The sequence below is a fragment of the Cinclus cinclus genome, chromosome 3 (assembly GCF_963662255.1).
Source record: "Cinclus cinclus chromosome 3, bCinCin1.1, whole genome shotgun sequence".
In the NCBI taxonomy this organism is placed as follows: domain Eukaryota; kingdom Metazoa; phylum Chordata; class Aves; order Passeriformes; family Cinclidae; genus Cinclus; species Cinclus cinclus.
Window position 1 is genome coordinate 184938 of NC_085048.1, and position 21422 is coordinate 206359.

Sequence of the window (21422 nt, forward strand, 5' to 3'; positions counted from 1 at the left end):
CGAGCGGCGCGTCAGCACCCGCCAATGGCCGGTGAGCGGGGCTCCGCGGTGCGTCACACGGTAGGGGGCGCCCTGCGCGAAGGGCCGTGAAGGATCGCGAATAGGGCAGGGCAGCCCCTTTGCAATAACCAATAAGATAGCAAGAGGGGGCCCTCAGGGTCGCTGATTGGTCGGTGGGTGTGACTCAGTCTATATAAGGCGCTGTGTGCACGAGGGCCTCTCATGTAGAGGGGCAGGGCGATAATTGTGGTAGTAGTGAGTGTGCGCGGCTTTATCTGTGCGAGCGGGCGCCCCTGGCACCGGCTGGCGGCGGCATCGCCGGTCCCGAGTCCGCTGCTCTCCCGGAGGAGCCTCAGGGCAGGTCGTAGCTACCGGCGGGCCGTCTAGATAGTCCCGGGGCGGAGCGGGCCGCGGTGCCGCTCTAGCCGCGCCTCTATGGTCGGCGCTTCCGGCCGCCGAGCTTCCGGCCGCGCGACTTCCGGTCGCCGCCCGCCGGTGCGAGGTCCCGACACCCCCGCAGTCCGCCCGCGCCCCCCGGTCCGGTCCGGTCGTCGCCGACCGAGGCCGCCGCGGCCGCAATGGGCGCCTACTTGTCCCAGCCCAACACGGTGAAGAGCTCCGGGGACGGCGCCGGGCTCGGGCCGCGCCCGCTGCACTTCGGGTTCAGCGCCATGCAGGGATGGCGCGTCTCCATGGAGGTGAGGGGTGAGGCTGGCGGGGCGGCGGCATCCACACCTGGCACTCCTCGGGGTCCTGCGCCAACAGGCCCCGACGGCGCCGAACGGCGAGGAGGTCCGGGGACTCTCGGTCACCCCCTCCTTCCCTCCCGAGGCCGGGAGGAGCCTTTTACCTCTCCCGGTGCCGCCCCAGCTTTTCCCAAATTCCACACGGCAGCCACGTGTTCCGGCACCTGCAGGGAGAGTCCCCCCCCCGTGCTATGGGGGACGCGTGCGGCTGGATAAATCCCTGCCAGAAATGGGGAATTCGGGGTAAAAAACGAAGGAAAGGAACGTTTGATGCTTGGGGTGAAGCACTTAGTGAAAGCAAGTGGGAAATTCTCAGGGAAAATGCTTGTTTTTTATCCCCTAAAATGAAGTGTTAGTGTTTTCCTATGCTTCCTCCTTGTTTTATTTGTTTATCAGAAAATGTGTAGGAAGAATTCTCATGGCTAGTCTCAGTCTTCTGTTGGCAGTCCTGGCTTTACCAGGCTCGTTGTGGGCAGATGAGCTATCACCAGACCACGCCTGGCTGAGAATCCAGGTGTTTGCCCATGTTCCCCCAGTGGAAGAGGCTGCAGGAACTGCTCTTAAAGCTCTTGGTTGGTGTGAGGGTAGTGTGGGGCTGTTGGCCCTGCAGCTCCGTGAACTTCAGACCCTCTGTGAGTACCAGTAATGTGCTGGTTTGTTTTCCCTTCTGGGCAGCCAGTAAACAGCTGAATTCGGTAAGGATTAATCCTGGTCCCTGCAGCCACCCCCCAGGTACATCTCTCAGTGTTTGGTTTGTAGCTCTGTGGCTGCTTTGGAGAGGATGTCCCATTCAGGCTCTCAGATGTTGAATTTTTGCTGATACAGGTTCTTAAGCCATTTTGTCAGACACTTCACCACTTTTTGGAGTGGGACAGCGGTTGTACAGGTGACAAATCAGTGACCCGAGGTGTTTTCTCCTTCCTGTGTGTGAAACCATGGGCTCTGGTTCTCGGGGTAGAAGACGTAGAACTGTTGCTTGTGGTCCTGAGATTTGCTCGGAGTACGTGTGTGGAACTGGCTGACAGTGTCTGAGCTGGTCCTTGCCAGTGGCCCATGGAGGGGGACCTGCTGGCACAGGGACACCACTGGAGCAGTGAGGGTAATCTCAAAGGCGATTAATGTGTGTGTAAGCAGCTAAATGCAGGCATGGTCCTGGCATCCCTTTGCACTGAGCTGGGATGTGTTAGGGAGCCAGGCTGGGACGAGGCAGAGCAGAATGGCCCAGATTTATGGTGCTGGTGGGCTCACTCACAGCTGGGACATGGCTGTAACTTCACTGACTTGGGGGTTGTCGCTGGTACCTTTGCAGAGGCTGGGCAAGGCCCCAAGATGCAGATGTGGGTTCTGTACTACCCAATATCTCTGGTTTATCTGTGCTAGCAGAGGCAGCACTGAGGCCATTGGGCATGATTTAGTTGAGTTATCCCAAGAAGCAAGCACATGGCAGCAGTTGAACCTGCTGCAGATTGCTTCTGAGCCTGATGGGAGAGAAATGTGTGTTTTGCACACAGCTGAGCAGTCCATTTCTCTTGCATTCCAGCACTCCGTGTTCTGCTCTGTCTTATCATGTGGGGTTTTTTTGTTTTGTTTTCTTCATGTTCAGTTGTACTTTTGCTCTTCTGCAAGGCACCTGTTTAGACAGGTATTTTGGGTGTAAATGAGCTTTTTGTCACCTGGTACTTGGGTTTTAGGAGCCTTCAAGTGAGGTGGGTGTACAGGACTTCGGAGAAATACTGTAACTTAGTCTAGAGAGGTTGCTTTGGGAGTAAAGAAATGTTTGGGGCAGATGAGGGACCTCAAGGATAAGGATACAAAAAAAAAAACTATTAGGTACTAGAAGCAACAAAGGAAGGGGCTGAAGTCAGTTTTATGGTCCAGTCTGGGGTCCAGTGGGAGGCACAGGATGTGGTTTTCCAAACTCTTTGCTCCTGTTTTGACTGTACCCCTACAGTGAGATGCCAACAGCCCCAGTTTGCAGCTTCATTCCTCTCCCAGACTTAGAGCAAAAGCCCTTGCTTCAAAAACTGCAAGAGTTTGGTACAAAATAGGGAGATTTGTTAAATGAACTCTCAGGTAAGTTTATTAATTTGCTTACTTGTTTCAATTGAATTGGGTGTTTGATGTTTCAGACACAGTTTTTTACCACTGTTACAGTGACCGCTCAGTGACTGGGGAGAGTGAGGGATCCCAGAAGGCTGGATAGCAGGGAGCAGACTTTTGGAACCTTTGCGAACTCTTCCAGCACACAAGATCACAGTCAGTGAGAGGACAGCCACTGCAGCTCCCCGAGCACGGCTGGGGCTGGGCTGGATGCTGCTACCTGGCAGCACGTGGAGGTTTCACTGCTCTGCTTGTCGCATTGGCAGTGCCAGGACTTGGCTTTGCCCTGTGTGCAGAGCAAGCCCCATGCAGCCCTCCCTGCCCATGTGCCCTCTCGAGGCTGGGGCTCAGTGAGGAGACACATCAGGACAGGCTGCAGAGGGGGCTCAGCAAGGACAGCACAGACTATTTTTGGTGCCAGTGCTGGATTTCCTCCCCAGCAGCATTTGCATTTCTTTAATTACACTGCTGTTCGGTCACCTGGGACTTAGCCCAGTTATTGTGTTGGGGGTTCACTGTCTCACTGGCTTCTTTCAATGTCAGAAAAGTGAGCACTAAAATGCTGCTTTTTGGTTTATCCCTGTTTCTGTTTGCTCTTTCCAGTGACGGTTGGGGAAATTTCCTGCATCACCATTCAGTCATAACTTGTTTTGAACTCGGATGGTCACTTGCCTGTTCGGAAGCTCTTTTCATGCCAGTGCCAGCAGTTCTATTGCAAAGAGTGCTACATAAACCCAGAACCTCCCTGTTCCTGTTTCTTGAGCAAGGAACAAAGTTCCCTTTTTACAAGATATTGGAGAGTGAAGAGATCTTATCTGAGGAGTCATACATAAAAAAGCAGTAGAGCTCAGTGGTTTCTGGGCTGTGATCTAGTTCTGTGTTTGTGTAAATTTTGGAATATTGCTGGCAGCATGGACACATCCAGATACTTGAGACTGCTGTCTTGGAGTAAGCACAGTGTTTTGGGGCTGTTGTAGCACATTTAAGGTGATGAACCACAGAAGTGATCACATTGTTGAACATATCACAGGATACATGTTCTTCCTGAGGCAAAAGTGCAGGATGTGTCAGGTGGTGAGGGCTGGACTTGACGGAAAGTCAGGAGGTTAGCTGTGCAGGGGAAGGGCTTAGGAAGAAGGTTCAGCCTGGCCATCTATTCCAGGCTCTGCGTTGCAATAGCAAGGTGGGTTTGCTTGCCCATAGGGGAAGGAGTTCAGGCCCTTGGCTGTAAAATCACGGGGGTGCCTTCCTCAAAGCTGGCTGTTCCACAGAAACCTTATGGAGAGAAGGGCTGTGCACTGTACATGGCTTGTGTTGTTGACTGTTGTACTTTGTCCAGAGATGGGAATGGAGCTGGGAAAGGGTCCGGAACCACAAGCCTGATGAGGAATGGCTGAGGGAGTTGTGGAAGGTTCAGTCTGGAGAAAAGGAGGATCGGGGGGATCTCCTCGCTCTTTACAGCAGGGTCAGCCAGGTGGGGGTCACACTTGTCTCCCAGGAAACAACAGACAGGAGAAGAGGAAACAGTCTCAAGCTGTGCCAAGGCAGGTTTAGTTTCACTATTGTGAGCAATTTCTTAATGGAAAGGTTTGTTCAGCCCTGGCACAGGCTGGCCAGGCCAGGGGTGGAATCCCCATCCCTGAGGGGTTTTAAGGCAGTGTGGATGTGGTACTTGGGGGCATGGGACAGCACTTTGGGTTGGCAGGGGTTGGGCTCGGTGGTCTCAGAGAGCTTTTCCAGCCCAAACAAATTTGTGTTTCTATGTTTTTCTGTGGGTCTAATGCAATCCTGTCATTCCAGACCTTTGCTCTCTCTTTCAGGATGCCCACAACTGCATTCCCGAGCTGGACAGTGAAACAGCCATGTTCTCTGTCTACGATGGACATGGAGGTAACTGCATCCATTTTGCTCTATGCATTTTGCAGTGTGACCCCTCTGGGCTGTCCATGCCTGCTGGGGCATCCATCTGGTGTTAGGAATTCTGCTCCTTGATGGGGAGCATTTTCTTTGATAGATACCATCAACAGAGGTTCTGAACCCCTTAGGGGTCCTAGAAGGGAGGTCAGGCTTTGATCTGAAATAGAAATCAGATTTGTATTCCATCTTTTGTACCTTTTGAGAATCGCTGTCTTTGTGGTGGATAAGCTGGGCAGGACAGTCACAGAAGAAAAAGTGGTAAGAAAAATCACCTGAGATTGATTCTAGGCAGTTTGTTCTAGAGGCTGCCCAAGGAAAGAGTGAAAATCAAAATAGGCAGATCCATTCCCTGTAAGGGTTCCTTAAACTGGAGACTGCAGCCTTTCCATCTTGGACACATGCTGGAGTCTTCTGGATGAATTAACTCTTCATAGATTTGCCTAACTGCATTTTAAGAAGGTTTCTACATTTGGTGATTGTTTGCACTGTGCATTTTGCATAGAATCATTACTGGAAAAAGATATGGTTAAATCTGACGCCTGATAATTTCACTGTAGTATCCATGACACAAGGAATAAGTGAATAATCAACTTTGGTAGTGCTCTTCACTTTTACTGTTTTGGACTCCATGTCTTTTTCCAGTCAGAGGAGTCCTAGGCTCATCTCTGCTTGTGTGACTGAATATTGCTATTAAATATTTTTGCTAACATTATTACAGAATTTTCTTTGCCAATATAATGTAAGAGCTCAAGACTTTGCTGCTAAATTTTGCAAGTTATTTTAGTTTTGATCATCCTGAGTGATCCCTCATGTTTTACTGACCTCTTTTCCTGCTAATTTGTGTAGATGTTGAACAACATAGCTTTTCAAAGAGCTCTCCCAGTGGCCATCCTTCATTCTGAAAACTGCTCCTCTCTAACCTCTCTGCTTTCCTTGTGGCAGCTTAGTATGGAAAACACTTGATGATTTATTTGAAAGCTCTTTGAAAATGTGTGCAGTAGATGAAGTAAACTGCCTGGTTCCTCCTGTTCATTGGCTCTGTGACACACTGTCCAGTTTGTGACTGGCACTGCTGCATATATAGCAAGTAGCTCTTCCAAAGATGCTATCTCAGTCTGAAGAATGTATTTCACGTCCTGAAATTATTTTTTTCCTGAACTCCGCCTTAGAGTGTGCACAGAGCCATATGGAGCAGTCACTGATATCCTGAAGGGTATCTTTGAGAACATGGGGATGATGGATTGGTGCTGAGGGGCAGAGAATGACAAGGAAATGGGATGTAGGGATCAGGAGCTACTCACCTCAGAAACTGTTTGTGAAATAAAGATAAGGAGCATCTATCAAAAATGGGTCAAGAATTAATAGTATCAAGCCATTTGCTCTCCTCTGAGCTCAATGTGTTGGTTTCTCAGCTGCCAAGGTCTTCTTCCATGTGTTGGATTTCAGAGACTTTGGACACTCAAGACATTCCTGTTAGTACAGGACATTAAGTATTGTGTTTGGGGTTCTTAAATACAATAGGGAGGATTCAAGATAGACATTAGGGAAAGGCACGGAATGGCAAAGCACTGGCATGAGTTTCTAACTCATATTTTAGTTTCCTAGTGATTGAATCTCTACAGCTCTTCCTAAACAAACCTTACCGGGAAGGATATGGACATAGTTGCATCTGACTTAGAACAGCTTTTGCCCATCCCCTACTATTGTGTGATTTTATTGATGCATTTGTTCTTCAGTTTGAAGTAATTTCTCAGGTCTCTCTGATGAAAGAGTAAGTTTTTGGGTGGGAACCTTGGTAAGCGTTATTAGCTGGCAGTGCAGAAACTGAATTTAGCTTCTCTTATATACACCTTACTCATCTCCCAGCCTGAAATTCTCCGGTAAGCTTCCTGCTTCAGATAGGTTGGGAAGAGTTAATTACTGTGTTATTTGAAAAAGGGTGAGTTTGGGGTTTCTTTTACATATTAGCATTTTCCATTTCATTCACCAGTTTTCCTCTTATGCATCCCTCTTGTGGACAAGCCTTCCACAAGTTTGAAAGATGCTGCTGGGCCAGGTTTTTTTATGTGCTGGGGCCTCCCTGCCCCCAGATTTTGGAGGATATTTGGGCACTCTGCCCCTTAGAGTGGGGGGCATGGAGTGTTTGATCAGTCTCTATTGCTATGTACTTGTGCTTTAGCCTGTCTTTCGATAACGTGTCTTCATTGACATGTGTCTTACGCTGCTCATCTGTCTTGAGTTTTATTTCTCTCCCTTTGCTATTTCCCTTTTCACTATTAAAATAATACTATTACTATTATTGTTTTAAACTTCTCTCGACTCAAGGGTTTCCTGCCTGTTACTCTTCCAGTCCATTCCCTGGTTCCATCGGAGGTGGGCAAGTGGCTGAGTGGTGCTTATTTACCCCCTGGGGTTAAATCACAGCAGTCCTTTCTTGGCACCCACCATGGGGCTGGAGCTAGTAATAGATAGACCTGAGCATGTCAGAGGGGATTTGTATCTCTTAACAGCTGCAGGGCACTGTGCTGGTTCAAGGTGTTCCCAAGATCAGTTTACCTGACCTGCACCATCCTCTTTTTTTTGTGCTGTACCTGTTAGAGGCTGGTGTTGGGTCCTGCTGTTTGCTGGGCTCTGCAGTGATTAGTGGTGTTTGACTGAGAGGTCTGTTATTCAAACACTGACCTTGAGCCTCATCTGGCATTTGGTCTCTGCTCTGAGGCCATCACTGCATCTGAGTCCTTCAGGATCCATCTCACGGAGACAACTAACAGTTTTTCACCTTCCTCCAAGAGGCTTTTTTTTTTTTTTTTTTTGAGAAAACAGAATGGCCAAGACCTCACGATCCTCACAGGCAAGACTTTCTTCCTAATGTCCCATCTAACACTGCTCTGTATCAATGTGGAGCCATTCCCCCTTCTCCTGTCACTCTAGGCCCTTGTCAGAGATCCTCTCCAGGACCAGACCCAGGTGAAACTCAGTCTCTGTTCCCTGGATCTGTACCATGGAATGCTTTGCAGTACTGTGTAGCAGCAGCCATTTTGCTGTTTCTGTTCTCTGTCAGTGGCCACTTGGTCCATTCTCTGAAGGTACACTGGAAAAGCCACTTTCTTCCAAATCTCCCCACTTCTCTGCTTCCCCCTGTATTCCCTTTGCTGAACTGCTGGCTGGCTGCTGCTTTCCTGTCACTTCTCTTGTTCCCCATTCCTTCACAAAGATTTGCTCCTGCCTGCACAACTCTTTGTCATGCCCAGCTGCCCATACAGTCTCTGTTGGGCTCAGAGAAGCACAGGGAAGTTGGGATATGAAGCAGGAAGATCAGGAGTTGTGTGGCTGGTCCATCCTGGGAAGAACCCTCCTGTGTGAAAAGAGTCCTGTAACCCAAAGGAAAGGAGCCCATGTGGCTCTGGTTGTACCTACAGCCACAGGAAAGCCCCAGGTACAGGCAGGCTCTGGCATGCTGTGCCCAGCCACCCACACTACTACTTCTTTGTACTATAACAGGGAATAATTGGTCCAGCAGAGCTTCAGGATGTTCCTGGACCCTCCACCTGCCTGCACCTTGCCCTGCTCCTCTTCATCTTCCTGTGCAGCCATTTAATTTGTTTCTCAGCTTCTGGCTCTAATTTTTCTGCTTTGCGAGGTGTGAGCCATTTTCCTGTGTCCTATGCTGTTACTTGCTCATACAAAAACCTCAATGACTAGTTTGATCTCTTACAACTCACACCACTCTTTTCTTGCCCTGTTCAAGATCAACTACAGAAACTCATGCCTCCCTTTACTCTTCCTTCTCTCTTAATAGCACATTCAGGATCTAAACAGATGCCTCCCATGCCCTATTCCATACCTGACATCACTACTGACCAAGCTGGGGGAGTTTCTGGCTTTTAAAAATCTCTCAGCTGCTCTAGGATGAGCGCTTGACTTGAGCTGTCCCTCAATACTGTGCTCTCAGCACAGTGTTCTGGCTGCTGCTTATCTTGCTGTGCTCTTTCCTGTACCAAGTGACTGCCCTATCTCCTGAGAAGTTCATCTCAAACCCTGGGATCTCACTGCCATTGGTCTGGAACACACACTAGAAGACAGAACACTTTATGTGCTCACTGCAGGTTGGTAATGCTCCAGTAGAACCTGCAGTAAGCAAAAGCTTCCCTTTCCTTCTGCTTTCACTGACATGTGAAATGCAAGATTTCCAGGTAGGTTGGACCTAAAGAGTCGGCCTAAATGTCACTGTGGGCCTAAGTTCCCTCTCAGGAAGTTCACAGCATTGGCCAAACCTGGTGGTTTGGAGCTCTGGGGTTTGCCAGGGCCATCTGCACATCCTACTGGGAAGGTGTGAGCAGGATCCCCACACTCAGCTGCTGTGTCACTGTTCTGTGTCTGGAGCAGCTTCTACTTGTGTCCCAGGATTTACCTCAGGAATTCAGTTGCTCAGGAGCAGGTTCTGTCTGGAAGGATCAGCCTGTTTAAATACTTTCTGCTCTTTTTTCAGGAGAAGAAGTTGCCCTATACTGTGCCAAGTACCTTCCTGAGATCATCAAAGACCAGAAGGCCTACAAGGAAGGCAAATTGCAAAAGGTAAGGAGCCAACTCTGCCCTGAACTGAGTAAGTTCCCTAAACTGTGTTCAGGGAACACAGAGGAAAGCACTTGTGTCAGTGCCCAGCTGGATGTGAGTTGTCCAGGGAGGTGATGGAGTCTCCATTCTTGGAGCTGTCCAGAACCTGTCTGGCAATAGTTCTGGGCAGCTGAGTTGAGGTGTCCCTGCTGGAGCAGGGTAGTGGATCAGGAGAACCCTGTAGGTCCCTGCCAGCTGCAGCCATGCTGTGATTATTTACAGTGTGCAAGCTGGAAGAGACTGGATTGCACAGTATGGCAGGCAGGCATCCTGTAGGGAAGGGCAGCTGCCCATTCATGTCTGTGTTCACACACAGGCCCTGGAAGATGCATTCTTGGCCATTGATGCCAAGCTCACCACAGAGGAGGTGATTAAGGAGCTGTCTCAGATGGCTGGGCGGCCACAGGACGATGAAGATGAGAAGGAGAAAGTTGCTGATGAAGATGATGGTAAGTCAGATGCTATTGAACAGACAAGGCTGCAGCTCCAGGACAGGGATGTAGAGCAGCAAGGTCACATCTCCTTGGGCACAAGGTTTTATGTCCCAGTTTCTCAGTTAAATTTTGGTTGAGTTGAGTTACTGCCCCTTAGCCCATTTGTGACCTTAATGCCATGGATAACAAAACAGCCTGTCACTATTTTATAGAGCTTCCTCCATGGGTTGCAGGGTTCCAGGATATGTCAGGAACTCTGAGCTGGGCTCAGTTGTGGAAGGGAAATGATGTGGCGTGCTGTGCTCAGCTCTGCCTGGCTGGTGGCAGCCACCAGCTGCAGATAGGACTGAAGCAGATCCTGGTCTTTTCAGCAATTCTTCCCACAAAGAAGCAAGTGTTCCACCAGCAAGTGGTTGCCAGGCCAGGAGGTGTTTCCTGGGGTGGAATCCTGTCCTGCTCTCACCAAGTACCTTGTGACCAGCCTTGAGGCAGATACAAGGTGATCATGTCACCTTGAACAACATGTCAGTCTGGAAAGACTGAATTTATTTTTTCTTTTTCTCCAGCTGACAAGGATGAAGTGAGTGGGTGGGTAGTTGGGTATTCTTTCTTTTTGCTCTGTATTTTCAGGAGCATTTGGGCTATCTATATTTGTTTCCCTTTTGGGATTAAATAGCAAAGCAAACTATATGCAAGAGGGTGTCAGTATGGAAGCAGTGGTCTTTGGCCCATGGTCACTGGGGAAAGTCATCCCACTTTCTGTCTAGTCCCACTTGGGAGATGGCCAAAGCTGTGCTGTCACCTGTTGTACCTGTCCAATTGACAGCTGGTGGGGATCCCTGGGGTATTTCAAGCCTGTGGAGCAGCTGTTCTTGTTCCCACCTGCAGCATTAATGACCAGACCTGCACATGGAAGTGATGACTCCACTTCCCTGCAGCTCCCAAGGAGCCTGTGCTTGGGAAAGTGAGGCTCTGTCCCCTGCCACACACTTGATGTGAACACTGTGCTACCACCAGCCTTTATGCCTGATGTGAACACTCTGTGGTCCTGTCAGCCAGCCAGGGAGCACCAGGTCTGGGGAAATGGGGGCACTGGCAGGCTGTGCTGTGGTCAGAACTGTGGCCTTACTGTTCCCATCCTGCTCACCTGTAGCATCTGGGAGCTGTGGGAGAGCACAGACCTGGCTGTATGCTCAGAGTCAGCCTGGGGAGCACTGCTGGAACTCTGCCAGCAGCAGCTTCAGCTGGGGCAGCTCACCAGAGAACCCAACGTGGTAGGTGTCCTGCTCTCACCCTCTCTGTCCTTGCCCACTCCCTCTTCTGTTTGCAGTGGATAATGAGGAAGCTGCTCTTCTGCATGAAGAAGCCACAATGACCATCGAGGAGCTTCTCACACGTTATGGACAAAACTGCACCAAGAACCTCAAAGCCAAGTCTGTAGCTGCAGCTGGGGATAATGCTGTGGAGGGGACAGGCAAGCAGCATGATGGGGAGTCAAATATGAATGGAGAGGCTGACCCAGGGGAGCTTCCCGACCACAAAGAGAGGAAGAACGGGAAGCCAGACGAAGAAATCACGGGTATTTCCTCCACCTCAGACAAAGCCAGCGCTGGAGGCAACAGCCCTACTCTGCAGAAGCCTGAACTAGGCAAAGGTGACGAGGCCGTCACCTCTTCTACTGGGGAGGCCGGGCCCTCCTGCTCCTCTACGGGAAAGCCCCAGCGCACAACCAAATCCAAATTTTTTGAGGACAGTGAGGATGAGTCAGATGAGGTTGAGGAAGAGGAGGAAGACAGTGAGGTAGGAAACAGCACTGGAACAGAGTGGCCTTCTGGCTGGGCAGAATGCATTGCTTATGGTGGTACTTGAGACGAGTCTCTGGCTCATCCTAGGTGTGTTCCTAGGAGCAGGTGTTTCAGGCTGATCCTTTGAGGCCATCCCATGGGAATGTTTGGGATTGTTGAGCTAACCCCGAAGGACACACCCTCATCCTGCAGCGGCCAGAGCTGATAGCCCTTGGTCCTGCTGCATGCACCATCCCTTCATCCACTGCTGTAGTGATACCAGCTGCTCTGGTTGTAGCCATCAAGTGTGGGGGACACATGGCAGGTCACTTCACACCTCTGGGGGAACTGACCATTGGTCCCCAGGATGGAGGGACCAGTGGGGGGACAGCACCAAGTGTCCTGTGTGACTCCTGTGGTATCTCTCCTTTCTTGTAGGAATGTAGCGAGGATGAAGACGGTTACAGCAGTGAAGAGGCAGAGAATGAAGATGAAGAAGATGACACTGAAGAAGCAGAGGAGGATGAGGATGAAGAGGAGGAAATGTTGTTACCGGGCATGGAGGGGAAAGAGGAGGTGCACACCTTGGTTTTGTGCTTTGCAGCTTAGTGTGGAGCGAGGGGCACTTGAGAGACTCAGCTAGGGGTTGTTCCTGTTCAGGTGGGGATAGAACACCCTGTAGAGTCTCCTGGGGCTGAGGGAGCTGCTGGCAGCCTGGGTTTCTGCAAAAGCTGAGGCATGGGCCTGGATCTGGACAGCAGGTTGAGATCAGAGAGGCTGATCCTGCTGCTGGCTGTGAGGTGCTTGGAAAGTGGTGTAGAGGGAGAGCAGGGGGCAAGAACAGGAGGGCTCTGCTGGCACCGCTGCTCCAGAGCACAGCATGGCTCCTCACCAGGCCAGGGCTGTGGCTCTTCAGCCCATGTCAGCACAATCGGGCAGGCCAGGGGTCCAGGAAGACAGGTGAAAAGGACATGGCTTCCAAGGTGCCAATTTCTCCCTCTGGGGAAATGTCCCCTTGACTTGAAGTGAGGATGTGCTCAGGCTGGGCTGGGGTTAAAATTGGCACATTAGAGCAGAGGGTACAGACCTATGGAACACTGGAGAATCCTGACCCACCACCCTGCCTGAGACTGGGATGGAGGTGTTGCCTAACCCTGCCCCTCTGAACACATTCCCGGTGTTTCCCACTTCCCTGAGGCTGTCTCCTTTGTTCTGTGTGTGCTTATGGGGTGCAATGCAGCACCCTGGGATCTGGGACACTGCTGGGGCTGTGCAGCTGGTGCTGGTTCCCTTAATGACTTGACAGGGAGCTAGAGAAAGAAACCTCACCACAGGGGTGTCTCTCACAGCCTGGCTCAGACAGCGGGACTACGGCTGTGGTGGCGCTCATCCGGGGCAAGCAGTTGATTGTGGCCAACGCCGGGGACTCGCGCTGTGTCGTGTCGGAGGGCGGCAAGGCCGTCGACATGTCCTATGACCACAAGCCAGAGGATGAGGTGGAGCTGGCCAGGATAAAGAATGCCGGTGGCAAGGTCACCATGGACGGAAGGGTGAATGGTGGCCTCAACCTCTCCAGGGCCATCGGTAAGCAGCAGGGGGGATGCTGGCAGGCCTGGCCTCAGGAGAGCTGTGCTGACAACACTGCCAGCCACTGAGGGTATGGAACAATTTTTAATGAGATGACTGAGACCTCTTCAGTATTTGATGGGAGATTTCAGTCTAATTGGAGAAAACAGCTGTGAAACAGTTGGAAATCCATGGAAAGTAGCATCTGACACATCCCAGGCTGTTGTGCCAGCAGCTGGGTTTTCAGAAACCACCTCATGTAAACTCCCAAAAGCAGACTGCTGCCTTTGGAACAGGACTTTCCCTGCTTACTGGGTTATTGAGGAATCTTGGTGTGCTGCTTCCTGGGGACCTGGCTTCATGGCAGTTAGAGCCCATTTACTATTCTGAGTACTTAGTATGTACAGAGGGACCCAAACCACTGAAATAATTATCTTAGTGTAAAGATACAAAAAACACTGCTAGGATGGAAATAAGGAGTTTATCATGTAGGGAGACACTGGCATTCCCACCTGCTAGTTTGTGGTGGCCCTGTAAGTCCCTTCATAGGATGATTTCCTGATAAACTGCCAGCCAGAGCTGAGGGCCGGTTTTCTCAAGTCAACTTTGAATCCTAAAATGGACCCTGAAATGGTTTGGGTGGGAAGGGACCTTAAAGCTCAAACCAGTTCCAGCCACAGCCAGGGGCAGGGACACCATTAGACCAGGTTTTTCCAGGCTCCATCCAGCCTGGTATTGAACACTTCCAGTGACAGGGCAGCCACAGGCTCTTCAGAGGTGGCAGGTGCTGTGTGCTGTTGGCCTGGTGTTGGTTGCTCTAGGAGGTGGGAAAGGGGCACTTGGTTTGGAATAAAGAGAGGCTGAGCTTGCCAAGGCCCCTCTTCCCTGGGCTTGCCAGAGCTTAAACCCAGAACCTGCAATGGTTCCCCTGCTTCATGGCCCACAGCCTGATCCCAGGTTGGGGGAGCACTCACTGATCCCACTGGGAATGCCCTGTTGGCTGGGCAGTGCTGCTCACTCTGCAGGGCAGGCCGCACTGCCTAGACATCTTCCCACCACAGGGGATCACTTCTACAAGCGGAACAAGAACCTCCCTCCGGAAGAGCAGATGATCTCTGCCTTGCCTGACATCAAAGTGCTGACAATAAACGATGACCACGACTTCATGGTCATTGCCTGTGATGGAATCTGGTGAGTGGTAAGGGAGCCATTGTGCTGCTGGGGTACCACTGCTCCAGCCTTTCTCCAGAGCTGGGCCTGAGGAAGGCCTGTTGGACACTATGGCATGTGTGCTCCCTGTGCCTGCTTTGCTGATGTCTCTGCTCTGCAGGAATGTCATGAGCAGCCAGGAAGTGGTGGATTTCATCCAGTCGAAGATCACCCAAAAGGATGAGAATGGAGTCCTGCGGCCCCTCTCCTCCATTGTAGAAGAGGTAAGATTGGGAGCTCTGCTGTCCCTCCTGCAACGTGGCATTCTGCGTCCCAGCTTGGTGCCTGACTCTACCCTCCCACTCCCTCAGATGGGTTCCCTGGGCACTCCAGCCAGTGTCTGACCTCAGGGGTGTTGTCCAGCCAAAGGAATTTCTGCCCACATTCAGAAACCTGGGGCTGCCGAGGCCATCTCTGTCCCTCTGTTTCAAGTGGGAACAGCATTTGACTGCTTGACTGCTGCAGAGGTCTGGCCTGGCAGCCCCTGAGCCACTGTCAGGTGCTGGAATGGGCCCAGTGCCTCGGGGTGGTCCCAGTGTGTATCTGTTCTCTCTGCTGACTTGCCCTGTCCCTCTCCAGCTGCTGGATCAGTGCTTGGCTCCAGACACCTCAGGGGATGGCACCGGCTGCGATAACATGACCTGCATCATTATCAGCTTCAAACCCCGTAACACACACCCACCTGCTGAGAGTGGGAAGCGGAAACTGGGGGAGGTGGCAGCACCAGCAGAGGAGAACGGTGGGGACAGCACCAAGAAGGCCAAACTGGAGTAGCAGGGCCCACCTGGGGACTGGGCTGTGCTCACCAGACTCGTTTCTTACTCATGCTGAACTCAAGACTCCAAGTCTTGTCCTTTTTTTAGCCTTAGCAGAGGCCTTGTCTGTCCGTGTCCTGGTCGGGGGGTGGGGGCGGGTCTGGTTAGCAAGGGCATGTCACACTGTTCATCCGTAACCATTCCAAAGAGGGAGCAAGGACGGAGCTGCGCCCGGGAGCGCTGCATCGCAGAGGCTGTGGTGAGGAGGAGGAGGATGTCCCCCCATTGTCTCCATGTGGTTGTTGCCATTTCTGTGCCTGTGAATTTCTGTTTGGAGGGAAGAACTTTTTCACTGTTGAGGTTTTTTTAATCTGCACCCGATTATTTAAGGCCCTTTCTGTTTTTATTTGTGAAACAATCTGGCAGTGGTGCTGCAGCCATGCCGTGTTCAGTTGTACACTTTGAATGAATACTTTTTTCAAACTAAAATATGAGAAAATAAGGTGTGGTCTTGGTCCTTGGTTCTTTCCTGGGGGGGAGGGGGGGCGATGAAGGTGGGGTGGGGAGAACATTTCTCCCTAACCTAACCCTGTGCAGATAGGCTGAGACAGCAGGGGATGTTCAGTCTGGAGAAGGAGCCAGGGAGACCTTAGAGTCACAGTGCCTAAGAGGGCTACAAGAAAGCTGGAAGGACTCTGGATAAGGGCCTGGAAGGACAGGATAAGGGGAAAAGGCTTCCCACTGCCAGAAGGCAGGATCAGATGGGATCTTGGAAAGAAATTCTTCCCCAGTGAGGCTCTGGCACAGAGAAGCTGTGGCTGCCACATCCCTAGCAGTGTTCAAGGCCAGACTGCACAAAGCCCGGAGGAACCTGGTCTAGTGGACGATGTCCCAGGGCAAGGGACAACAATGAACTTTAAGTTGCCTTCCAACACAAATCCTTCATTCATTCTGTGACTGCCCAACTGCCCAACTCTGAGCAGCAAAACATGCAGAAGCAGATTTTCTTCCCCCAGGATGCTGTAGCAGAGAGTAGTGAGGAGCCCAGTTCCTGAGACTACACCACCCATCTGCTGCTCCTCACCTACAGCCAGGGTGTTACTCTGTGGTCCCTTCACAGTGGCCTTGGTGCAGGACGTACCCCTGTAGGGATCAGCACCAGAGACTGGAGCTGCTGCCCTCCCCCAGCCCTGCAGCCTGCTCTTGGGGCAGATCAGTTGGTAGAGGCAGGGCAGAGGCCATGACAACCCCTGCATTGCCTGGGTGGCCTCTTCACACATCACAGGCCTCTTCTGTGATGCCTGTTGTGCACACCAGTGGGTTGCACTGTCAGGGGAGTTTTGGCCACAGGAGACAGAGGGCCCCTCAGAAAGCAGCTTTATTTCCTAGTGGTGCCTCTGGGAAGGGGGCAGACAGGGCTAGTGCAGGGTGCAGAAGTGCGGGATGCAGCTGGTGCCCACCCAGGACCCGGCTCCCAGGGCTGGGCATGCTGGCAGAGGGGGACTGGTTCTTCCACAGGAGGGAACAGGGCCTGTGGGTGGATCGAGACTTTCCCCCTCAGGCCCCCATCACTCCACAGGGACACCCACGGAGCTGCCCCTGTCACTGGTGGCTCCCAGGGAGTCCCCAGAGAGGCTCTGCCCAGAAAGGGCACTGCTGAGGCTCTGCTGCCGGGCAGAACGTGGCACCGCTTCAACAGACACCTCCACCTCGATGGTAACACCTTCCCTGCAGACAGACACTGGCCTGAGGGTAGCAGCCCAAAGGACGACATCACCCGTCCCTACCCAGCACAGCCGAAGCAGGGGAGGCTGTTTGGAAGGGATGTGCTGCTCTCCCAGCCCCCTCAGCACTGCCACCCTGCTTACCTGTCAGAGGTGTCCTGGCCCTCACTCAGCATGCTTCCTGCAAGGGCCACTGTGCTGGCTGACTGGTTGTCCTGTTCTGGCCATACTGGCCCTGGGCGTGGACTGCGGCTGCCGCTGGGGAGGGAGGCAGTGGGATCTGGAGCTCCATCCTCACCTGCTCTGGGGCTGGGCAGCACTGACCACAGCTCATTCACTGGGGACAGAGAGCACCCTGTTCCCACGGACTGCTCCCCACTGGAGCAGGGAGGGCACAGGCCGGGGCCTGCCAGTTGTGTGGGCCTCACATTTAGCCAGGTTGTCCAGCTCCACCATGCCGAGATCTGCAGGCGTGCGGCCGTCCCTGCAGCCCCAGCGGCTCCGGCACAGAGACAGCACCATGGTCCCGTACACATAGGTGAGCACCAGGGGCACGCCGACACCTGCGGCCAGACAAGTGGTCACTGCCCAGCCCTAGCCATGGTGCCTCTGGTCCGAGACGTCCCCCCACAGCCACAGCCCAACTCCCCAACGTGGGCAGTGCCCTCAGCACTCACCCACCGTGAGAGCTGTTATGATAGGGGACACAAAGAGAGAGAGGAGGACACTGCTGGTGACAGAGAGGCACTGCTGGCACCCGGAGAGACTGCTTCGCCGGCTCTGGCCCAGCACCTCAAGGACAAGACAGAAAGGTGAAGGGCTCTACAAAGAGCATAGCCCCAGGAACACAGCCTCTTCCCAAGCCTGGTAGAGCTCCAGCCACATCCACCCAGAACCACCCCCTTCTCCTCAGGGACAGGCAGCCACAACAGCATTGCTGCCACAGCACAGGTATTCCAGGAAAGACCCCCTGGAACCCTTCCTCCTTTTGCCCACCCTGACCCCACTCCCTAGGCTGAGCACACCCATACTGGCAGGGGCTGCTGGGGGCAACAGAAGGTCCCAGCAAGGAGGGGCTGTGAGTTGTCAGGAGTGCCATAGGGATGTGCTGATATGGTGGTCAGGGGTGGCACAGAGATGTGCTGTGGGCAGCAGGGAGCACTGCAGGTCTGTCCAGGCCCAGGGCCATGGGCTACCAGGCTCAGCAGGGAGCAGGACCACAGGGACTCCAGGACCACCTGCCAGTACCTTCCTACCCATGTAGATGGGGATCCCAATGGTAATGACAGGGACAGCAACACCCGCAGCAAGGGAGATGACCATGGGTGCTCCCAGCACCATGCCCAGCTGCCATAGGATCCTCCGGGTCCGTGACCATGGCCTCTTCCCCCAGAAGGTGCAGCCAGAGGGGCTGTGGGGACAGAGTGGGGCTGAACCAAGGCATCTGCGAGGGGCAGGCAAAGACCAGCACTACCAGGCTCCATGCTGGGGGACATCCATGGGCCCACTGGAGAGCAGGCAGCCAGGTTTCCCCAAACCTGAGCTCCAGCTGCCTCCTAAGGGGTGCCAACAGCTGGCCCCAGCCCTGCCCACACCCAGCAGCACAGACCACCCTGCTTCCCCCAGCTAACCCCAAACCTGGGGCAGCGCCTGGCTGCCCCCATCCCAGCCCCCCAGCTCCTGTCAGGGCCCTCAACCCCCATGGCCCTGCACTGACCTCAGAAAGTGCACGTCAGAGATCTCCCGTAGGCAGAGCCAACAGAAGAGGCACCCACAGACCGTGCAGTTCATGCGGTTGCAGCTCCCATCGTTGATCTTCATGATGAAGGCTCTGCAGCGAGGACAGACCTTGATGTCCTCGGCCTCAGCTGGGGGGAGATAAGACAGGATGCTAGAGCAGGACAGAATAGTGTGCATCCATCCCAGCCTGTCCCAGGCTCCTCCCATCCCACAGGTGTCATGGGGGGAGCTGAGGTCCCTCTACACATCCTGGCCCAACTAGCACAGGGGCTATGAGACTGCAGCAGAGGCAGTCAGAGGGAACGCTGGATCCTAACTCCAGCAGCCCACAGGCAGGAGGCACACGACTGCCAAACCCCAGCCCTGCTGCCCCCACCCTGAGCCAGGGCCTCACCATGGGCCAATTCCTCCGGCTGGGCCAGCTGTGCTGTGGGGGTGACCAGGCTGGGGGCCGGTGCACAGGGGCCGTCAGGGTGCCAGGGCTGCCGGCAGTGGTAGCAGAACTCGGTGCCACAGCCCTCACGCCCACAGGTGAGACGGGGACATTCAGCACAGCCATGGGCAAAGACAGCGTAGCTGTGGGGAGAAGGCAGTTGGAGCTGGGGTACAGCAGGGTGCCCCCTCCCCAGCACAGCCAGGCCAGGCTGTGGCAGTCCCAGACCCGCACTGAGTTGGAGCCACAGCCCAGGCTCAGGAGAGCCGGGATACACCCTCACCAGCCCACCCTGCCCAGCATCCACTTCCCTGGGGCTCACAGAGTGTACTTAGCACAGCCAAGTACACCAGGCCTGGCAGACAGAGCTGCACAGGCTCTGCAGCCAGACCAGGACTGGACACTTCCCTGGACACATCCAGCCCAACACAGGACAAAGCGATGAGGAACCTAGCCTGGGAAGGGCTCACAGGATACAGGCACACACTGCTGCTGTGGGAGGGGGGCCCAAGCCCACCCCCACATTCCCATCTCTGTGCCGGGGCCGGTAGTACCTGCAGTCAGGTGCAGGGCACCAGCGGGTGCCAGGATCAGCCATCAGCAGCCGTCGCAGCAGGAACTCTTCATACTTGTCCCGGAGGGCGGGCTCAGGCAGGAGCCGGTGCACATCGGCGGGCTGGAGCGCAGCGGGGCAGTGTGGGCAGGACACGGGTACGCGGCTCTCGCTGACAGCGAGGCACAGGTACTGTTCCAGGCAGGCCCAGCACGAGCGGTGGGAGCACGAGGCCAGGCTGGGAAAGGCCTCGGGGGGCTGGGGCAGCAGGCACAGGGGACACTCCTCCAGCACCTGGCCCTCACGCAGCGGCAGCACCACGCGTGTCTCCTGAGGTTCCTCTGGCTCTGGCTCTGGTGGTGTCTCCCCCCCGATGGCCTGTGGCTTCCGCCTGAAGCAGCCCAGAAGCCGGTGGGGCCCAGGCACACGTGTGAGCTGGTCCATGGCGGCCCGCCACGGTAGCCACCGGCTGCTGTTGGACTATGGAGGGCAGCGGGGAGGTGCTGGCCCTGGTGCAGCCCCCATGGCCCGGCTCCTACCTGAGCCTCACCACAGGTAACAGCGGAACCATCCCCAGCTACAGTCGGTACTGCTCAGCCTGCAGAGGAACTGGTCCTGAGAGCGAGCCCACGCCCTGGAAACGGGCTCTTGGTACCCAGAGAAGCTCAACAGCACCCTGCCAACAGGCCCCAAGCCTCTCCCACCCCACCCTGCCTCCTTCAGCTCCACATGACAGGTCCAGGACCACAGAACTCCCAAATCCCCAGCACGGGGAAGACAGCGACAGCACCATGACAAGCAGCCAGGCACAGGGCAGTGGGGCACACACTCATCCCCACTCCAGGGCTTCAGGGCTCTCCTCCCCAGGGTGAGACACGGCTGAAGCACTTTTCACTGGAGTTCAATTGCCAAGGGACCCAATACCCAGTTCATTCAGGGACCAGGAGCCAGGTGATTCCAGCAGTGGGGTAATCTGTCCATTTTCCTTGCTCAGAGCTTGCAAATCCATGGCCACACCACGCTCCCTTCTCACCGTCCTTCCCTCTCTACACCCCAAAGTTGTCCCTGCCCTCCCTTCCTCAATAGCACAGCTACCTACACCCCACAGCCTCCATAACATTCCCGTGTCAGCTCTGCCAGAGGCAGAGGCGCTCGCATGAGAGGAAACCAGCGACACTCAGGTGAGACAGGAGTCTGAGCATACCTGCTCTGCTGGGCCAAGCACTGGGTGGCTCCGCATCCCCCCAGGGACACAGCACTTCCCAGGGGACACTGCTTCCCAGGGAGAGGGCAACTGCAGAGTTCAGGGAAATCGGGCAGAGATGGGACTGGGAATCATCGCTGGCAGCAAGGCACGGCCACGGCTCCCACGGGACGGCCACGGCCCGACACATCAAGCGCCCTTGGGACCTGCAAAGGGCCAGCAGAGATCCACCGAGAGGCCGAGCCGTGGCTCGCACAGCCAGGGCCGCCTGGACGAGGACCGGAGCCACCGGGAGAGCACGGCGAGTGACGCGGGTGGGGACGGGGCACAAACCCAGGACACAGCTGGGCTGCACCCCTGCACCGACCACCTTCGGGATCGGCCAGAGCACGGTGTGACCGGACAGCCAGCGGCCCTCAGGCCCAGCGGGCGAGACGCAAAGCCCTGGGTGTCGCCGGTCTGACCGCGCGGGGACACCGGCGAGGGACTCACCGGGGTCTGCTCTCAGCGCCGGCGCTCGGCGGGGCCGGACCCGGTCGGCGCCGGGGGAGGAGCCGCAGCCGCCCCTGAAGGGATACAGAGACCGTCAGCGTCCGATAGCGGCCCCGGTCCCGGGCCCCGGTCCCGGCGGTGCCACCGCCTC

At 54.3% G+C, this 21422-nt stretch overlaps 2 protein-coding genes across 8 annotated transcripts; one reads left to right on the forward strand and one right to left on the reverse strand.

Annotated features, from left to right (window-relative positions):
• The first annotated feature begins 241 nt into the window (after positions 1–241).
• PPM1G (protein phosphatase, Mg2+/Mn2+ dependent 1G) lies at positions 242–15192 on the forward strand. 6 transcript variants are annotated; one of them, XR_009933047.1, is made up of 10 exons: positions 242–698; positions 4667–4736; positions 9253–9338; positions 9694–9826; positions 11142–11611; positions 12034–12171; positions 12945–13179; positions 14223–14352; positions 14492–14869; positions 14950–15026. XR_009933047.1 is itself a non-coding variant. In XM_062489542.1 (10 exons), the coding sequence occupies exons 1-10, from the start codon at positions 579–581 to the stop codon at positions 15142–15144; spliced, it is 1680 nt and encodes a 559-aa protein (XP_062345526.1). In that variant the 5' UTR covers positions 242–578; the 3' UTR covers positions 15145–15192. The 6 variants fall into 6 exon arrangements, 4 of the variants coding, with proteins under 4 accessions (XP_062345526.1, XP_062345528.1, XP_062345529.1 ...); XR_009933048.1 differs by having other exon boundaries at positions 14492–14837; positions 14950–14985; XM_062489542.1 differs by having other exon boundaries at positions 14492–14594; positions 14950–15192.
• Positions 15193–15269: 77 nt separating this feature from the next.
• Positions 15270–21412, reverse strand: LOC134042345 (E3 ubiquitin-protein ligase RNF19B-like). 2 transcript variants are annotated; one of them, XM_062489546.1, is made up of 8 exons: positions 19577–21412; positions 18984–19165; positions 18567–18717; positions 18098–18260; positions 17527–17641; positions 17278–17412; positions 16994–17186; positions 15270–15452 (listed from the first exon to the last, which is right to left on the reverse strand). In XM_062489546.1, the coding sequence occupies exons 1-8, from the start codon at positions 20017–20019 to the stop codon at positions 15290–15292; spliced, it is 1545 nt and encodes a 514-aa protein (XP_062345530.1). In that variant the 5' UTR covers positions 20020–21412; the 3' UTR covers positions 15270–15289. The 2 variants fall into 2 exon arrangements, with proteins under 2 accessions (XP_062345530.1, XP_062345532.1); XM_062489548.1 differs by having other exon boundaries at positions 15309–16853.
• Between the last annotated feature and the right edge of the window lie 10 nt (positions 21413–21422).